The following is a 12,673-nucleotide window of genomic DNA, read 5'->3' as shown; positions in this document are numbered from 1 at the left end:
TACAAATACCTGGGGATACGTATTGACAATAAACTGGACTGGTCAAAGAACACTGAGGCTGTCTACAAGAAAGGTCAGAGCCGTCTCTATTTCCTGAGGAGACTGAGGTCCTTAACATCTGCCGGACGATGCTGAGGATGTTCTTCGAGTCTGTGGTGGCCAGTGCGATCATGTTTGCTGTTGTGTGCTGGGGCAGCAGGCCGAGGGTAGCAGACACCAACAGAATCAACAAACTCATTCGTAAGGCCAGTGATGTTGTGGGGATGGAACTGGACTCTCTTAGATGGTGGTGTCTGAAAAGAGGATGCTGTCCAAGTTGCTGCCATCTTGGACAATGTCTCCCATCCACTACATAATGTACTGGTTAGGCACAGGAGTACATTCAGCCAGAGACTCATTCCACCGAGATGCAACACAAAGCGTCATAGGAAGTCATTCCTGCCTGTGGCCATCAAACTTTACAACTCCTCCCTTGGGGGGTCAGACACCCTGAGCCAATAGGCTGGTCCTGGACTTATTTCCTGGAATAATTTACATATTACTATTTAACTATTTATGGTGTAACTGTAACAAAAACCAATTTCCCCCAGGATCAATAAAGTATGACTATGACTATGACTATTTCAAGCAACACACATAAAAATTGCTGGTGAATGCAGTAGGCTAGGCAGCATCTCTAGGAAGAGGTACAGTCGACGTTTCGGGCCAAGACCTTTCCTCAGGACAAACTGAAAGAAGAGCTAGTAAGAGATTTGAAAGTGGGAGGGGGAGGGGGAGATCCGAAATGATAGGAGAAGACAGGAGGTGGAGGGATGGAGCCAAGAGCTGGACAGTTGATTGGCAAAAGGGATATGAGAGGATCATGGGACAGGAGGCCTCGGGAGAAAGACAAGGTGGGCAGGAACCCAGAGGATGGGCAAGGAGTGTAGCGAGAGGGACAGAGGGAGAAAAAGGAGAGAAAGAGAGAGAGACAGAGAGAGAGAGTGTGTGTATATAAATAAATAACGAATGGGGTACGAGGGGGAGGTGGGGCATTAACAGAAGTTAGAGAAGTCAACGTTCATGCCATCAAGTTGGAGGCTACCCAGACAGAATATAAGGTGTTGTTCCTCCAACCCGAGTGTGGCTTCGTCTTTACAGTAGAGGAGGCCATGGATAGACATGTCAGAATGGGAATGGGATGTGGAATTAAAATGTGTGGCCACTGGGAGATCCTGTTTTCTCTGGCGGACAGAGCGTAGGTGTTCAGTGAAACGGTCTCCCAGTCTGCGTTGGGTCTCGCCAATATATAGAAGGTCGCACCGGGAGCACCGGACGCAGTATATCACCCCAGCCGACTCACAGATGAAGTGTTGACTCACCTGGAAGTTCTGTCTGGGTCCCTGGATGGTGGTAAGGGAGGAAGTGTAAGGGCATGTGTAGCACTTGTTCCGCTTCCAAGGATAAGTGCCGGGAGGGATGGAAGGCATCATCGGAAGAGGCTTCGCAGTAGTGAATTTAAAAACGCAAACGCGAGGAAATCTCACTGTTCACTTAATCCCATCATTAGAAACCAGTGCTTTAACATGTTCAATTTATGTTCTTCACTTGCCTTTTCACTACTTCATCTAAGCCACACCTTGAATACGTCTATTGGCAACTCTGTTAATCACCAATCATAATGGCACAGAATTTGCAGTTACAATACTGATGAACTATCAGCATTTACCACTGAAAATAGTTCTACGATTTTGAGCGGTTATAATATGTACTATATTTTTCTCTGACACAGGAGACCACTTGGACCATTGAGTGCATACCTAGTCTCAGAACAATTACATTCACCCACCTGTTTCGCTGCACTGCACCTTACACAGAAATCCTGAAGCTATTTTCAGTGGTTGGACTTTTAATGCTGAGAAAAATAAATTGACCAAAATGTTAACTAGTTAAAATTTCAAGCTGTAGTAAAATGGAACATAGAACAGTACAGGCACTTCAGCCCACGATGTTGTGCCAACTTTTTAACTTCAAGGTCATTCCAACCATTCCCTCCCGCATACCCTCCTCTTTACTTTCATCCATATGTCTGTCTAAGAGACTCTTCAATCTCCCTATGTATCCACACTTCCCACCACCCCGGCAGTGTGTTCCACACAATTAGTACTCTCTGTTGTCATGTGTGAAGCCAAGCAGAGCTGCAGAACGGATGATGTTAATGAGAGAGCTAATGAGAGACAACGGAGAGCCATTCAAAATGCTAATAAGAGAGAAGAGAGAGAACGAGAGAGAGACACATAATTCAGTATGTGGCATCTGCCACAGACAGTTTGCTTTGAACCTGAACTGTTCTTTAACAATCCTGCTGAGACAATAGGAAGTGTGAAGTTTGATGGACAGGTGATACCCCATCAGGGGAATAAAAATAGCGGGTTTGCTAAGGCACGACACACACGCCATGAGACCCTGGAAAGAGCATTGTGCCCTACAAGTTGGTGGGAGTTTGGAGGACCGATTCGCGGGAATCGGTCAGAGGCTCACAGGGTGTAAAGGTACGACCGGTGGGGACCGGTTGTGTGTCCGCCCTTGCCTGGGTGCCAGGTTCACCACGGAAGAACGGTCGCATCCGGAATGGAGAGGTCACAGTCGGTGACCACAGCGGGATCAGAAGGCATTGAATGGTTTGCCTGAAACCAACTGTATCTCTCACTCTCTCTCCCCCCAATGGTAAAACAGCAGCGATTACTTCAAATTACACTAGACTGAACTGAACTCTGCTTCACCTTAAGACTGATCATTTTACCCCCAGACTGCGATAGAGCTTGGTTAATTCCTATTACCCAATTTCTCTGTATATGAGTATACTATCAGTGCTAACCTGTTACATTGCGGTCAGTGTACTGTTTTACTTATTTTTGTTAATAAAACTTTATTAGTTCTAGTAATCACAGACTCCGAGTGTTCCATTTCTGCTGGTTTGACAACCCAGTTACGGGATACGTAACACTGCGTAAAACACAAAATCTACCTTTGACATCCCCTATACTTTCCTCAAATCACTTTAAAATTGTGCCCTCTCATATTAACCATTTCTGCCCTGGAAAAAGGCTGTGCACTTTATCAATGCCTCTTATATTCAAGAAAAATGCCATACTGTCATAATTACTACTGTCAAGCTCCCTAGCCCTAGTAAATATTTCCAAGTGTAATGATCTTAACATTTTGGCTCTAATTTAATTGCACATATTTTAATCTTTTCATAGTGCTCTGGCAAATGTTTAAAATATTAGCCTAAAAATTGTTTTTATTGTTTCTAATCGATGAGTTTTGTGTGATTGGCTGGACGGTTGGCTTGATGTTGGCCCTGGAAAACGGCAGAACTACCTGCTCCACTACGGTGCACTCAACATGGTAATCTCGAAGATGCACAGACCTCCAACGTCTGGCATCAACCTTAGACAGATATCTGACAGTAATCAAAGTTAGGAAAATGGAAGTCTACGCTAGAGATCATTTGATATTTATGGGAATGTTTCTTTTAGGTCAGCAGCAAGCGATTGCAAAAATCCAGGCCAGATTGTTGTTGACTCGCACAAGTTCAATGTCTTATCTCTGCATTAGCAAAGTAACACCTTAACAAGGTTTAATTGGATTTGTTCTGAAACAGCTGGCTTGTTTGTACGTCATCGCACCTGACATGTTCCTTCACCTTACTCCATTCCACCCCAGTTATTAACCTGGGTGAGACAGCCAAGTCAAAATCATTACTCTACCTCAAAATCAAACAGGAAGGGTAAAGCAAAATGTCAGTGTTACAACTGACACTGAAATGCTACTCAAGTTCCAGATATATTTGTATTTTAATGAAATAGTTTGAACACAAGCTGAATTAAAGTTTTAAAGTATAATTTAATGGACGTAAATTAACTAATAAAAGCTAATGTACAATATATTAATTAGACACAACTACCACAGTGCTGAATGTGCATTAAAACCACAAATGCATTTCAATAAAAGACAAAACAAGTACAAAAAGCATGATTAAAACAAACAAATCTATTTGCTTCTGCAGACATTACAGAGTCCAAGGCCACTTTCTTGTGTGAACAAACGACAGGTTAATACACCCAACAGGGATACTCAGAACAACATACAGTGAGTCTGGATTTTGACATACTTGAATGAGTTCATGATAAATTTGAGTACCATTCTGGATGACTGTGTTCTTTTTTATATGACAAAACAGGTCAATTAATGACATTCAATTTTCGTTATACAAAATTGCACAATGACATTTTAGCAGTTCATTCACTTGAGTACAACTGAGTTTTGCAATGTCATAGAATGGGAATGTGAAGGTAGTCATCTTTTGGAATACAGGCATCAAAGATATATGCATCCATGTTTCAAAGAGAATAATTCTGTCATTAAGTCTGTGGCATTTAAGTGCAATTTAAAACAAATCACACAGTAGTGATTAGACAGTGCTTGTGTAAACAATGTCATCTTGGTCAATGGCACATCACATCATGGACAACCAAACCAAATTCCAACTGGTCCCTATCATAAATGAAATATACAGCAAATCTACAGCTACATTGTTTATTACAAATAAAATATCTGCTCAACTACTTAACGTAAATGAAATCCTAAATCCAACCTTCAACCTTGAAATTTAACTTAACAAGAGGAAAAATAAGGGGAATTAGTTGCCTGGTAAACACAACAGTATCTGTTAAAGTCACAACCCATTTTAGACCTTCATTTACATAAATGTATACATATTAGTTGGTTCCTAAATTCTGAACGTTGTATTGCACTCTCAGATCTAGAAATTAGGCTATGCTGAAGAATAGTGTTAATTTTAAAAAATAATTATGATTATAAAGTTAATTTCCAAGTAACTAGTTCTGTATTTCATTAATAAAATGCTCACTGACGATATATTGATACTCTGACATAAATTTTCCTTCACTGTTTTATAAATAGTTAAGATCATAACTGATGTATGTGCATTTTTAAACCGTACTATATACAACTGGTTAACACCCTTCTACAAATTTATTTACTTGGTTTTTCAAAGACATTAACTTAGAATCATTAAATAATTTAACAATACCATTAACCCTAAGCATCAAAATAATTCTATTCAACCCATTAAGCTTTTTAATATCTATTACTTGTGATTTCAAATCCCCACTTTTGCAAGGTTGCATCTGTTGTGTTGGGGCTTTAATGAATAAATACACATTTAAACACTGTAAAACTGGATAGTTTATAAGAATTATCTGTAAACAGGAATCCAGTTGGTCCTTACATCAAAAGGGTTTCTTACTTGTCTTCTTACTCTAAAAGCTCAACCATTTATCAATGACAAATGTCTCAAATTTGGTTATCTATATTCCTATTGGAAGATATGGCAGTCTGTATTCTCATTTGAGATAAATCGGTCAATGTTATTAACATATTATTATATATTTTTTCACACAATTTCTCGATCTTTTCCAAATCTACTGTAACTTGTTATTTTTTTTTCCTTCACAAACAAAATATTCTTTCCTTCTGTCACCCACTATCCCTCTAATTGACCAAATGATATTAGGAATTCACAGTGAGGATATTGAAATGAATGTTCCATCCATCCCTTGTTATTTTACTAACGTGATGCATCCTTTATGTTCAGGGGCAGGTAGGAATGATAAAGGCTAATTGACTGATGGACTTTATTGAAAAGGTGTAATTAAAGATGTTGTAGTTGAAGGAATTTGGTAAAAATTTGATAGGGCTTTGGGAAAAACACATCTGCAGTGGTGTTTTGGTCTCTACTCATGGAAAGATGTGCTTGCATTTGATACAGTATATTGGAAAGAAGTTCAATACCTGGGATGAGAGGGTAGTTCCTGAGCACAAATGTTTTGCACAATACTCAGTGGAGGTGAGTAGAATAAGAATCAAGCTCATTCATTTATAAAAGTTTACGAGATTTTAACAGGTGGTGAGAGGCTGCTTACCCTCACTGAAGAACTTGTAACTAAATAGCAGAGTCTCCCTTTAAATGCTCAGGCATTTCGGAATGTAATTGAGAAATTTCTTCACGGCTTGTACTTCTAAAATTCTGTATTCCAGAGGGCTGTGAATAATTTCAAGACGGTGATCAATATATTTTTGGACCTCTAAAAGAAACCATGACTAGGCCATTTTCAAGTTATAATATCTATGGAAAAACAATACTATATTGAATTATATTAGCAAAATTTAAAGTTCAAGCTTGAAATTTATTATCAAAATATGTATACCATGTACAACCTTGAGATTCACCGTTTTGCAGACGTGGTCAGACCTTGCCATAAGTATCAGTTCCACGTTTAGTCACGGTGACAAAGGGGACACAGCTGTTCCCTAGGGCTTTTAATGTTCAGAAGAATTTAGTCTGAAAAGTTTTGAAATAATAATTTGAAAAATATTTACAATTGTGAGATTCAAGCACAGGGTGCTAGGATGATATAACTAAAATGGATTGGTTTTGTCCACATATAGATTACCATTCAGAACCAATTAGAGTTGTAGCTGTAGTAGAGGCATTCTGGCTAAAAATTTTAAAGAAAAGGAAACTGGGATGCATTCTGGAATTAGCAGGCCAAATATGGTGATTGATCTACATTACTGGTTAAGTAAACTCTGGTGCTTATTTCAATGGTTAGAGAGATGAAAAAAATCTCAAAGAAAGAACAGAACAGTATGGGGTGCAGTGTTCTGGGAAGGGAAGACCCATGCTCATCACTGCATCAACTCTAAGCCATGAGAATCATTAATGAATACTGACATGGGAAATAAAAGTATCCAATCTGTGTTGGGAAAAATATCAAATAATTGACTGATGTAGAATAGACTTAATATTTAGTGTATCTATGTGATCATTACAACACATAGGGAAGGAGAAAATATTTCATGTAATTATCAAACTTTATAGTTCCGTAGCTATTATAAATCACTGTTTAAATATGTATCAGATGCTATGCTGTTTTATCGAAAATCATATTTATAAAACTAAAATATTGTCTATTTGAAACTTTGATACAAGTACACAGTCCGAGTTTAGTTTTTAAACAAATGTGACTTAAAAGAAATTCCGAATCCCACATCTCTTCCTCTTACAATATAAAACATTTACTGAATGTCTATAAGGATCTTGAACATCCAATGAAGTTCCATCGAGGACAAGATTTTCAATTCCTGATAAGTGTCAGAAACTCTTCTCGGGTCTTTGGGTCTTCCCGAAACACACCCAACATAGTGCTCGTTACTGTTTTACTGTTCATCTTTTGTACTCCCCTCATTACCATGCACATGTGCCTGCAAAGAAAAGTTGCATTAGGAACTGTTGTCCATCTTTCTTTCCCATGAAATCCTCCAGAAGTGTTTGTTTGTTCAGTAATATTAGTCTAACTTCATTCCATTAAAACTTTTAAATTTAAAGAAAATGTTCGTAGTGATTTTGTAACTGGACTACCAAGTTTTCCATTTTTCAATATCAATATCTAGTGGGTACGCATTTTGTTTTGCCGGTGGGCCGGAGAGGGGGATTGTTGCTCGCCGCCACTTACACGCGGTGGGGGGGCTTTGGGTTTCTCGCGTTTAACTAGTTTAACTGTCGTTCATTCTTTGGGGCACTTCTCTGTTTTCGTGGATGTTTTGAGAAGAAAACAGATTTCAGGATGTATATTGTATACATTTCTCTGACATTAAATTGAATCTTTGAACCGACCCTGAGTAATATTTAAATTGTGAACTAACGCCATTAAGATTTTACTGTACTCTTATTCTTCTGCTTTTCCTTCATATTTCATCTTCTATTTCCTTGTGTTTTTTTTTAAGTTGCCTTCTCTTGGTTTTTAAAGTTTTTCAAACCCCTAACTTCCCAATAACATTTGTTATATTATACGCCCTCTCTTCTGCTTTTATTCTGTCTTTGACTTCCCTTGTCAGCCACGGTTGTTTCATCATCCCATAAGAACACTTCTTTGGGATGCATCTACCCTGCATCTGATGCATCTGATTTCAGCTTCTCCCTCTGAAACTAGTTCTGGGAAATGAGCCTGGCCGGGTGACTAGCCTTTCAGTGGGAGAGCATTTGGAGAACAGTGATAACAACACCTTAAGTTTTAAGAGGTTATGAATAAGAGCAGGTCTGTGGGTAAGTACCAAAGGGATGGGGGGGGTGGGGGGGAAGGAGGACAAATTACGACATTGAGACAGGAGCTAAGGGTCATTAACTGGGAGCAGCTGTTATCAGGCAAGTCCATATTTGACATGTGAGACTTGTTTAAAGACCATTCTGGGATACATGCCATTAGGCCTTGATGGCATATATCAGGAGAAGGTCGGATACAGGCAAGCTAGGATCACAAGAAGCCCGGGAGGAGAGAGGGGATGCATAAATGTACTCAAGAAAGAAATCAGCAAAGAGGCAGAAGGTAGCTTTGATAGAGAAGATTAAGGCAATCCACACAAATTTTATAATTATATTTACAGTAACCAGGAAGAAAAATAGGGTTCCTCAAGGACCAAAATGGACTGCAGGAGATGGGTGAGATCCTCAATGAATATTTCTCCTCTGTTTTTACCATAAAGGCAATGAAGACTTTGGACCTTGAGAAAGTAAATGGAGAAGTTTGGGAACAGTCTGCATTGCAACAGGGGTAGTATCGGATGTCTTAATCTGTATAAAGGGAGATCAATCTCCAGAGCTTCGTCAGATCTATTCAAGAAAACTGTGGCAAGGCAAAGAAGAAATTGTGGGAACAAGACTGGAGCATGGCTAATGTTATGCCTTTTTTATTTAAGAAGGCTGCAAAGATAAGCCTGGGAACTGTACTCCAGTTTCTTAATATCTGGGGTTGGTAGTTGCTAGGGGGATTTCTGAGGGATAAAATTTAGAAATACAGGCTGATTATCAGAGTCACGTTTATTATCACCGGCATGTGACGTGAAATTCGTTAACTTAGCAGCAGCAATTCATAATCTAGCAGAGAGAAAAATAATAATAATGATAAATAAAATAAAACATGATAATAAATAAACAAGTGAATCAATTACGTATATTGCATAGATTTTTTAAAATGTACATTTTAAAAAAAGTGAAGTAGTGTCCAAAGCTTTAACATCCATTTAGGAATCGGATGGCAGAGGGGAAGAAGCTGTTCCTGAATCACTGAGTGTGTGCCTTCAGGCTTCTGTACCTCCTACCTGATGGTAACAGTGAGAAAAGGGCATGCCCTGGGTGCTGGAGGTCCTTAATAATAGACGCTGCCTTTCTGAGACACCGCTCCCTAAAGATGTCCTGGCTACTTTGTAGGCTAGTACCCAAGATGGAGCTGACTAGATTTACACCTTCTGCAGCTTCTTTTGGTCCTGTGCAGTAGCCCCTCCATACCAGACAGTGATGCAGCCTGTCAGAATGCTCTCCATGGTACAACTATAGAAGTTTTTGAGTGTATTTGTTGACATGCCAAATCTCTTCAAACTCCTAATAAAGTATAGCCGCTGTCTTGCCTTTTTTATAACTACATCGATATGTTGGCCAAACATGAGGAAATCTGCAGATGCTGGAATTTCAAGCAACACACGTAAAAGTTGCTGGTGAACACAGCAGGCCAGGCAGCATCTATAGGAAGAGGTACAGTTGACGTTTCCGGCTGAGACCCTTTGTCAGGACTAACTGAAAGAAGAGCTAGTAAGAGATTTGAAAGTGGGAGGGGGAGGGGGGGATCCGAAATGATGGGAGAAGACAGGAGGGGGAGGGATGGAGCCAAGAACTGGACAGTTGATTGGCAAAAGGGATACGAGAGGATAATAGGACAGGAGGCCTAGGGAGAAAGAAAAGGGGGAGGGGGGGAAACCCAGAGGATGGGCAAGGGGTATAGTGAGAGGGACAGAGGGAGAAAAAGGAGAGAGAGAAAAAGAATGTGTGTATATAAATAAATAACGGATGGGGTACAGAAGTGGGGCATTGTACTTCTTCCTAGAGATGCTGCCTGGCCTGCACCAGCAGCTTTTATGTGTGTTGCTCGATATGTTGGGACCAGGTTAGGTCCTAGGTGTCAAGATCTCTGAGGATCTAACCTGGTCCCAACATATCACTCTAGTCAGCGTAGCTGTGTGCGTAGGAGATCACCTCTCATGAATTTAATTGAGTTTTTTAGAGAAGTAACAAGAAGGTCGACCATGGTAGTCTAAAAGACCATGGACTTCAATAAGGTCATTGATAAAGTTCTGCATGGTATGCTGCTATGGAAAGTTGGATTGTGTGTGATACTGAGAGAGCTAACTAATTGGATAAGGAATTGGCTTGAGGGTAGGAAGCAGAGGGTGATGGCGGGAAGCTATTTTTCCAGACTGGAGGCCCATGAGTCATGGTGTTCCCCAGGGGTCTGCGCAAGTCCTACTGCTATTAGGCATCAATGTCAATGATTTTGATGAGAATATACAAGGCATGGTTTGTAAGTTTACCTAAAAAAAAGGTAGAGCAGTTGGCAGTGAAAATGGTCACCAGGATTTACAGGTGGATCTTAATTGGATAGGTAAGTGGGCCGAGGAACAGCAAATGGACTTTGCATTTTTGGAAGACAAATGAGGGTAGGACTTGCACAGTGAACAGTTGGAGCCTAAGGTGTGTTGTAGAACAGGGGGACTGGGAGTACATGACTCGCTGAAAGTGGGGTTGCAGGTACACAGGATGGTAAAGATGACTTTTGGCACACTGCCCTTCATCAGTTAGGGCACTGAGTGTAGAAGTTAGGATGTTACGCTGCAGTTGTACAAGATGTTGGGTGAGGCCACAAATGGAATATTATATTTAGTTTTGATCATCTTACTAATGGGAAGTTTAATGCTGGAAAGAGTGCCGAGGAGATTTATAAGAATGTTGCCTGGATTTGGGGGTCTGAGTTGTGGAGAGAGGTTGAGCAGTTTAGGAGAGCAGGAGAATGAGGCGTTTACAAAATTATGAGGGCATAATGTAGATAGGATGAATGAACTTAGTTTTTTTAAACCTAGAATTGGGAAATCAAGGCACCAATTCAAGATCAGAGGGGGACAGATTAAAAGGAACCTGAGGGACAACTAGTTCCAGCCAGAGAGCAGTTAGTTTATTTCATGATCTGCCAGAAGTGGTTAAAACATTTAAAAGGTGCTTGGGCAAATACATGGATAGGTAAAGTTTAGAGGGATATGGACCAATGTAGGTAAATGGGAATCTTGGTGGGCATGGCCCAGTTGGGCCAAAGAACTTGATTTTCTGTACTCCATTTGACAAGGTTGCTCATATATGCTGATTCATAAGATCAAGATATATGGGATCCACAGGGACCTGGTGGTTTGGTTTCAGAATTTGGCTTGTCCTTAGGGGAAGGATGTTATTCCAGCTTGAGGTCCATGCTAGTGTTTTTCCACAGGATTAGTGCTGGGACTTTTTTAGATGAAAATATAGATAAGTGGGTTAGTAGATTTGCAGACACCACCAAGCTTGGTGGAGTTCTGGACAGTGAAGTAGGTTGTCAAAGGACACCACTCTGAAAGTGGCCATACGAGTAAATAGGGTCGTAAAGAATCCTATCTATGCCTTCACTGGTTGGTCACTGAGTACAAGAGCAAGGAGTTATGTTGCGGACATATAAAACTTGTCAGGCTGTACTTGGAGTATTGTGTGCCCCATTGCAGGAGGAATGTGGACAATTTGAAAAGAGTACAGAAGAGGTTTAGTAGGATGCTACCTAGATTAGAGAGTAGTAGCTAGGAGGAGATATCGAACAAACAGGTTATTTTCTTGGAAGCAGAGTGAAGACTGGATAAAAGTTTATAAAATTATGAGGTTCATAGGCTGGGTCGAAGTCAGAATCTTTTACCCAAGGTAGAAATGTCAAATACTAAAGGTATTTAAGGTGAGGGGTAAAGTTTAAGAGAGACGTATGAGCGACTTTGTGTTTTACATAGAGTGATGGGTGCCTGGAACAGGCAGCCAGGGATAGTCATGAAAGCAGATACAACAGTGGTGCTTAAGAGGCTCTTGGACACATGAATAAGCAGGGAGTGGAGATTAATGGATCATACGCAAGCAGAAGAGATTTAGTTTAATTTGGCACTGTGTACTGTAAAGATTTGGTGGGCTGAAGCCATATTACCGTGTTGTACAGTTCAAAGTTCTAAAACAGATTGCTAGTATAGTGCACTTGTCAGAGAACATGTAGTCTACACTAGGTTTACTAGCATGCTGTCTGGGTGACTACAGTGATTGTAATCTCACAAAGACATTGTAGCAGCTCACTAAATTTAATTCAGCTACACTTCACCATACCAATGAAGAACACACTATCATTACTAATACTGACCAGGCATTTTTTGATCCTGCAAGTTTCTATCAATATTAATATACATTAGTTGTCCATCACTCCCTTCTCAGATAATTAATATAAATACTCGCATTCACATGGATATAAAATCATATCCAAAATGGACTTTGATTTAATCTGAGCATTCCAATTAATGAAAAACACTTTCACTTTTGTAAATTTCATGTGATTCATTAAATTGCTACAGGTGGCTGTGGAGGCCAAGTCATCGGGTATATTTAAGGCAGGGTTTGATAGGTTCTTGGTTAGTAAATGTGTCAAAGATTCCAGGGAGAAGGCGGGAGAAT

At 40.0% G+C, this 12,673-nt stretch overlaps 1 protein-coding gene across 1 annotated transcript in view; it reads right to left on the bottom strand.

The window, feature by feature from the left end:
- Positions 1 to 3,868: 3,868 nt before the first annotated feature.
- Positions 3,869 to 12,673, bottom strand: part of gch1 (GTP cyclohydrolase 1) — a 46,495-nt gene continuing 37,690 nt past the window's right edge. The window contains exon 6 of the mRNA XM_072268589.1: positions 3,869 to 7,332. Within this exon, the coding sequence (XP_072124690.1) occupies positions 7,206 to 7,332 (127 nt within the window). The 3' untranslated portion in view covers positions 3,869 to 7,205. The remainder of the gene's footprint in view (positions 7,333 to 12,673) is intronic.

This window comes from Mobula birostris, chromosome 1 (assembly GCF_030028105.1).
Source record: "Mobula birostris isolate sMobBir1 chromosome 1, sMobBir1.hap1, whole genome shotgun sequence".
Taxonomy (NCBI): Eukaryota; Metazoa; Chordata; class Chondrichthyes; order Myliobatiformes; family Myliobatidae; genus Mobula; species Mobula birostris.
This window is presented reverse-complemented; position numbering and strand designations above follow the sequence as displayed.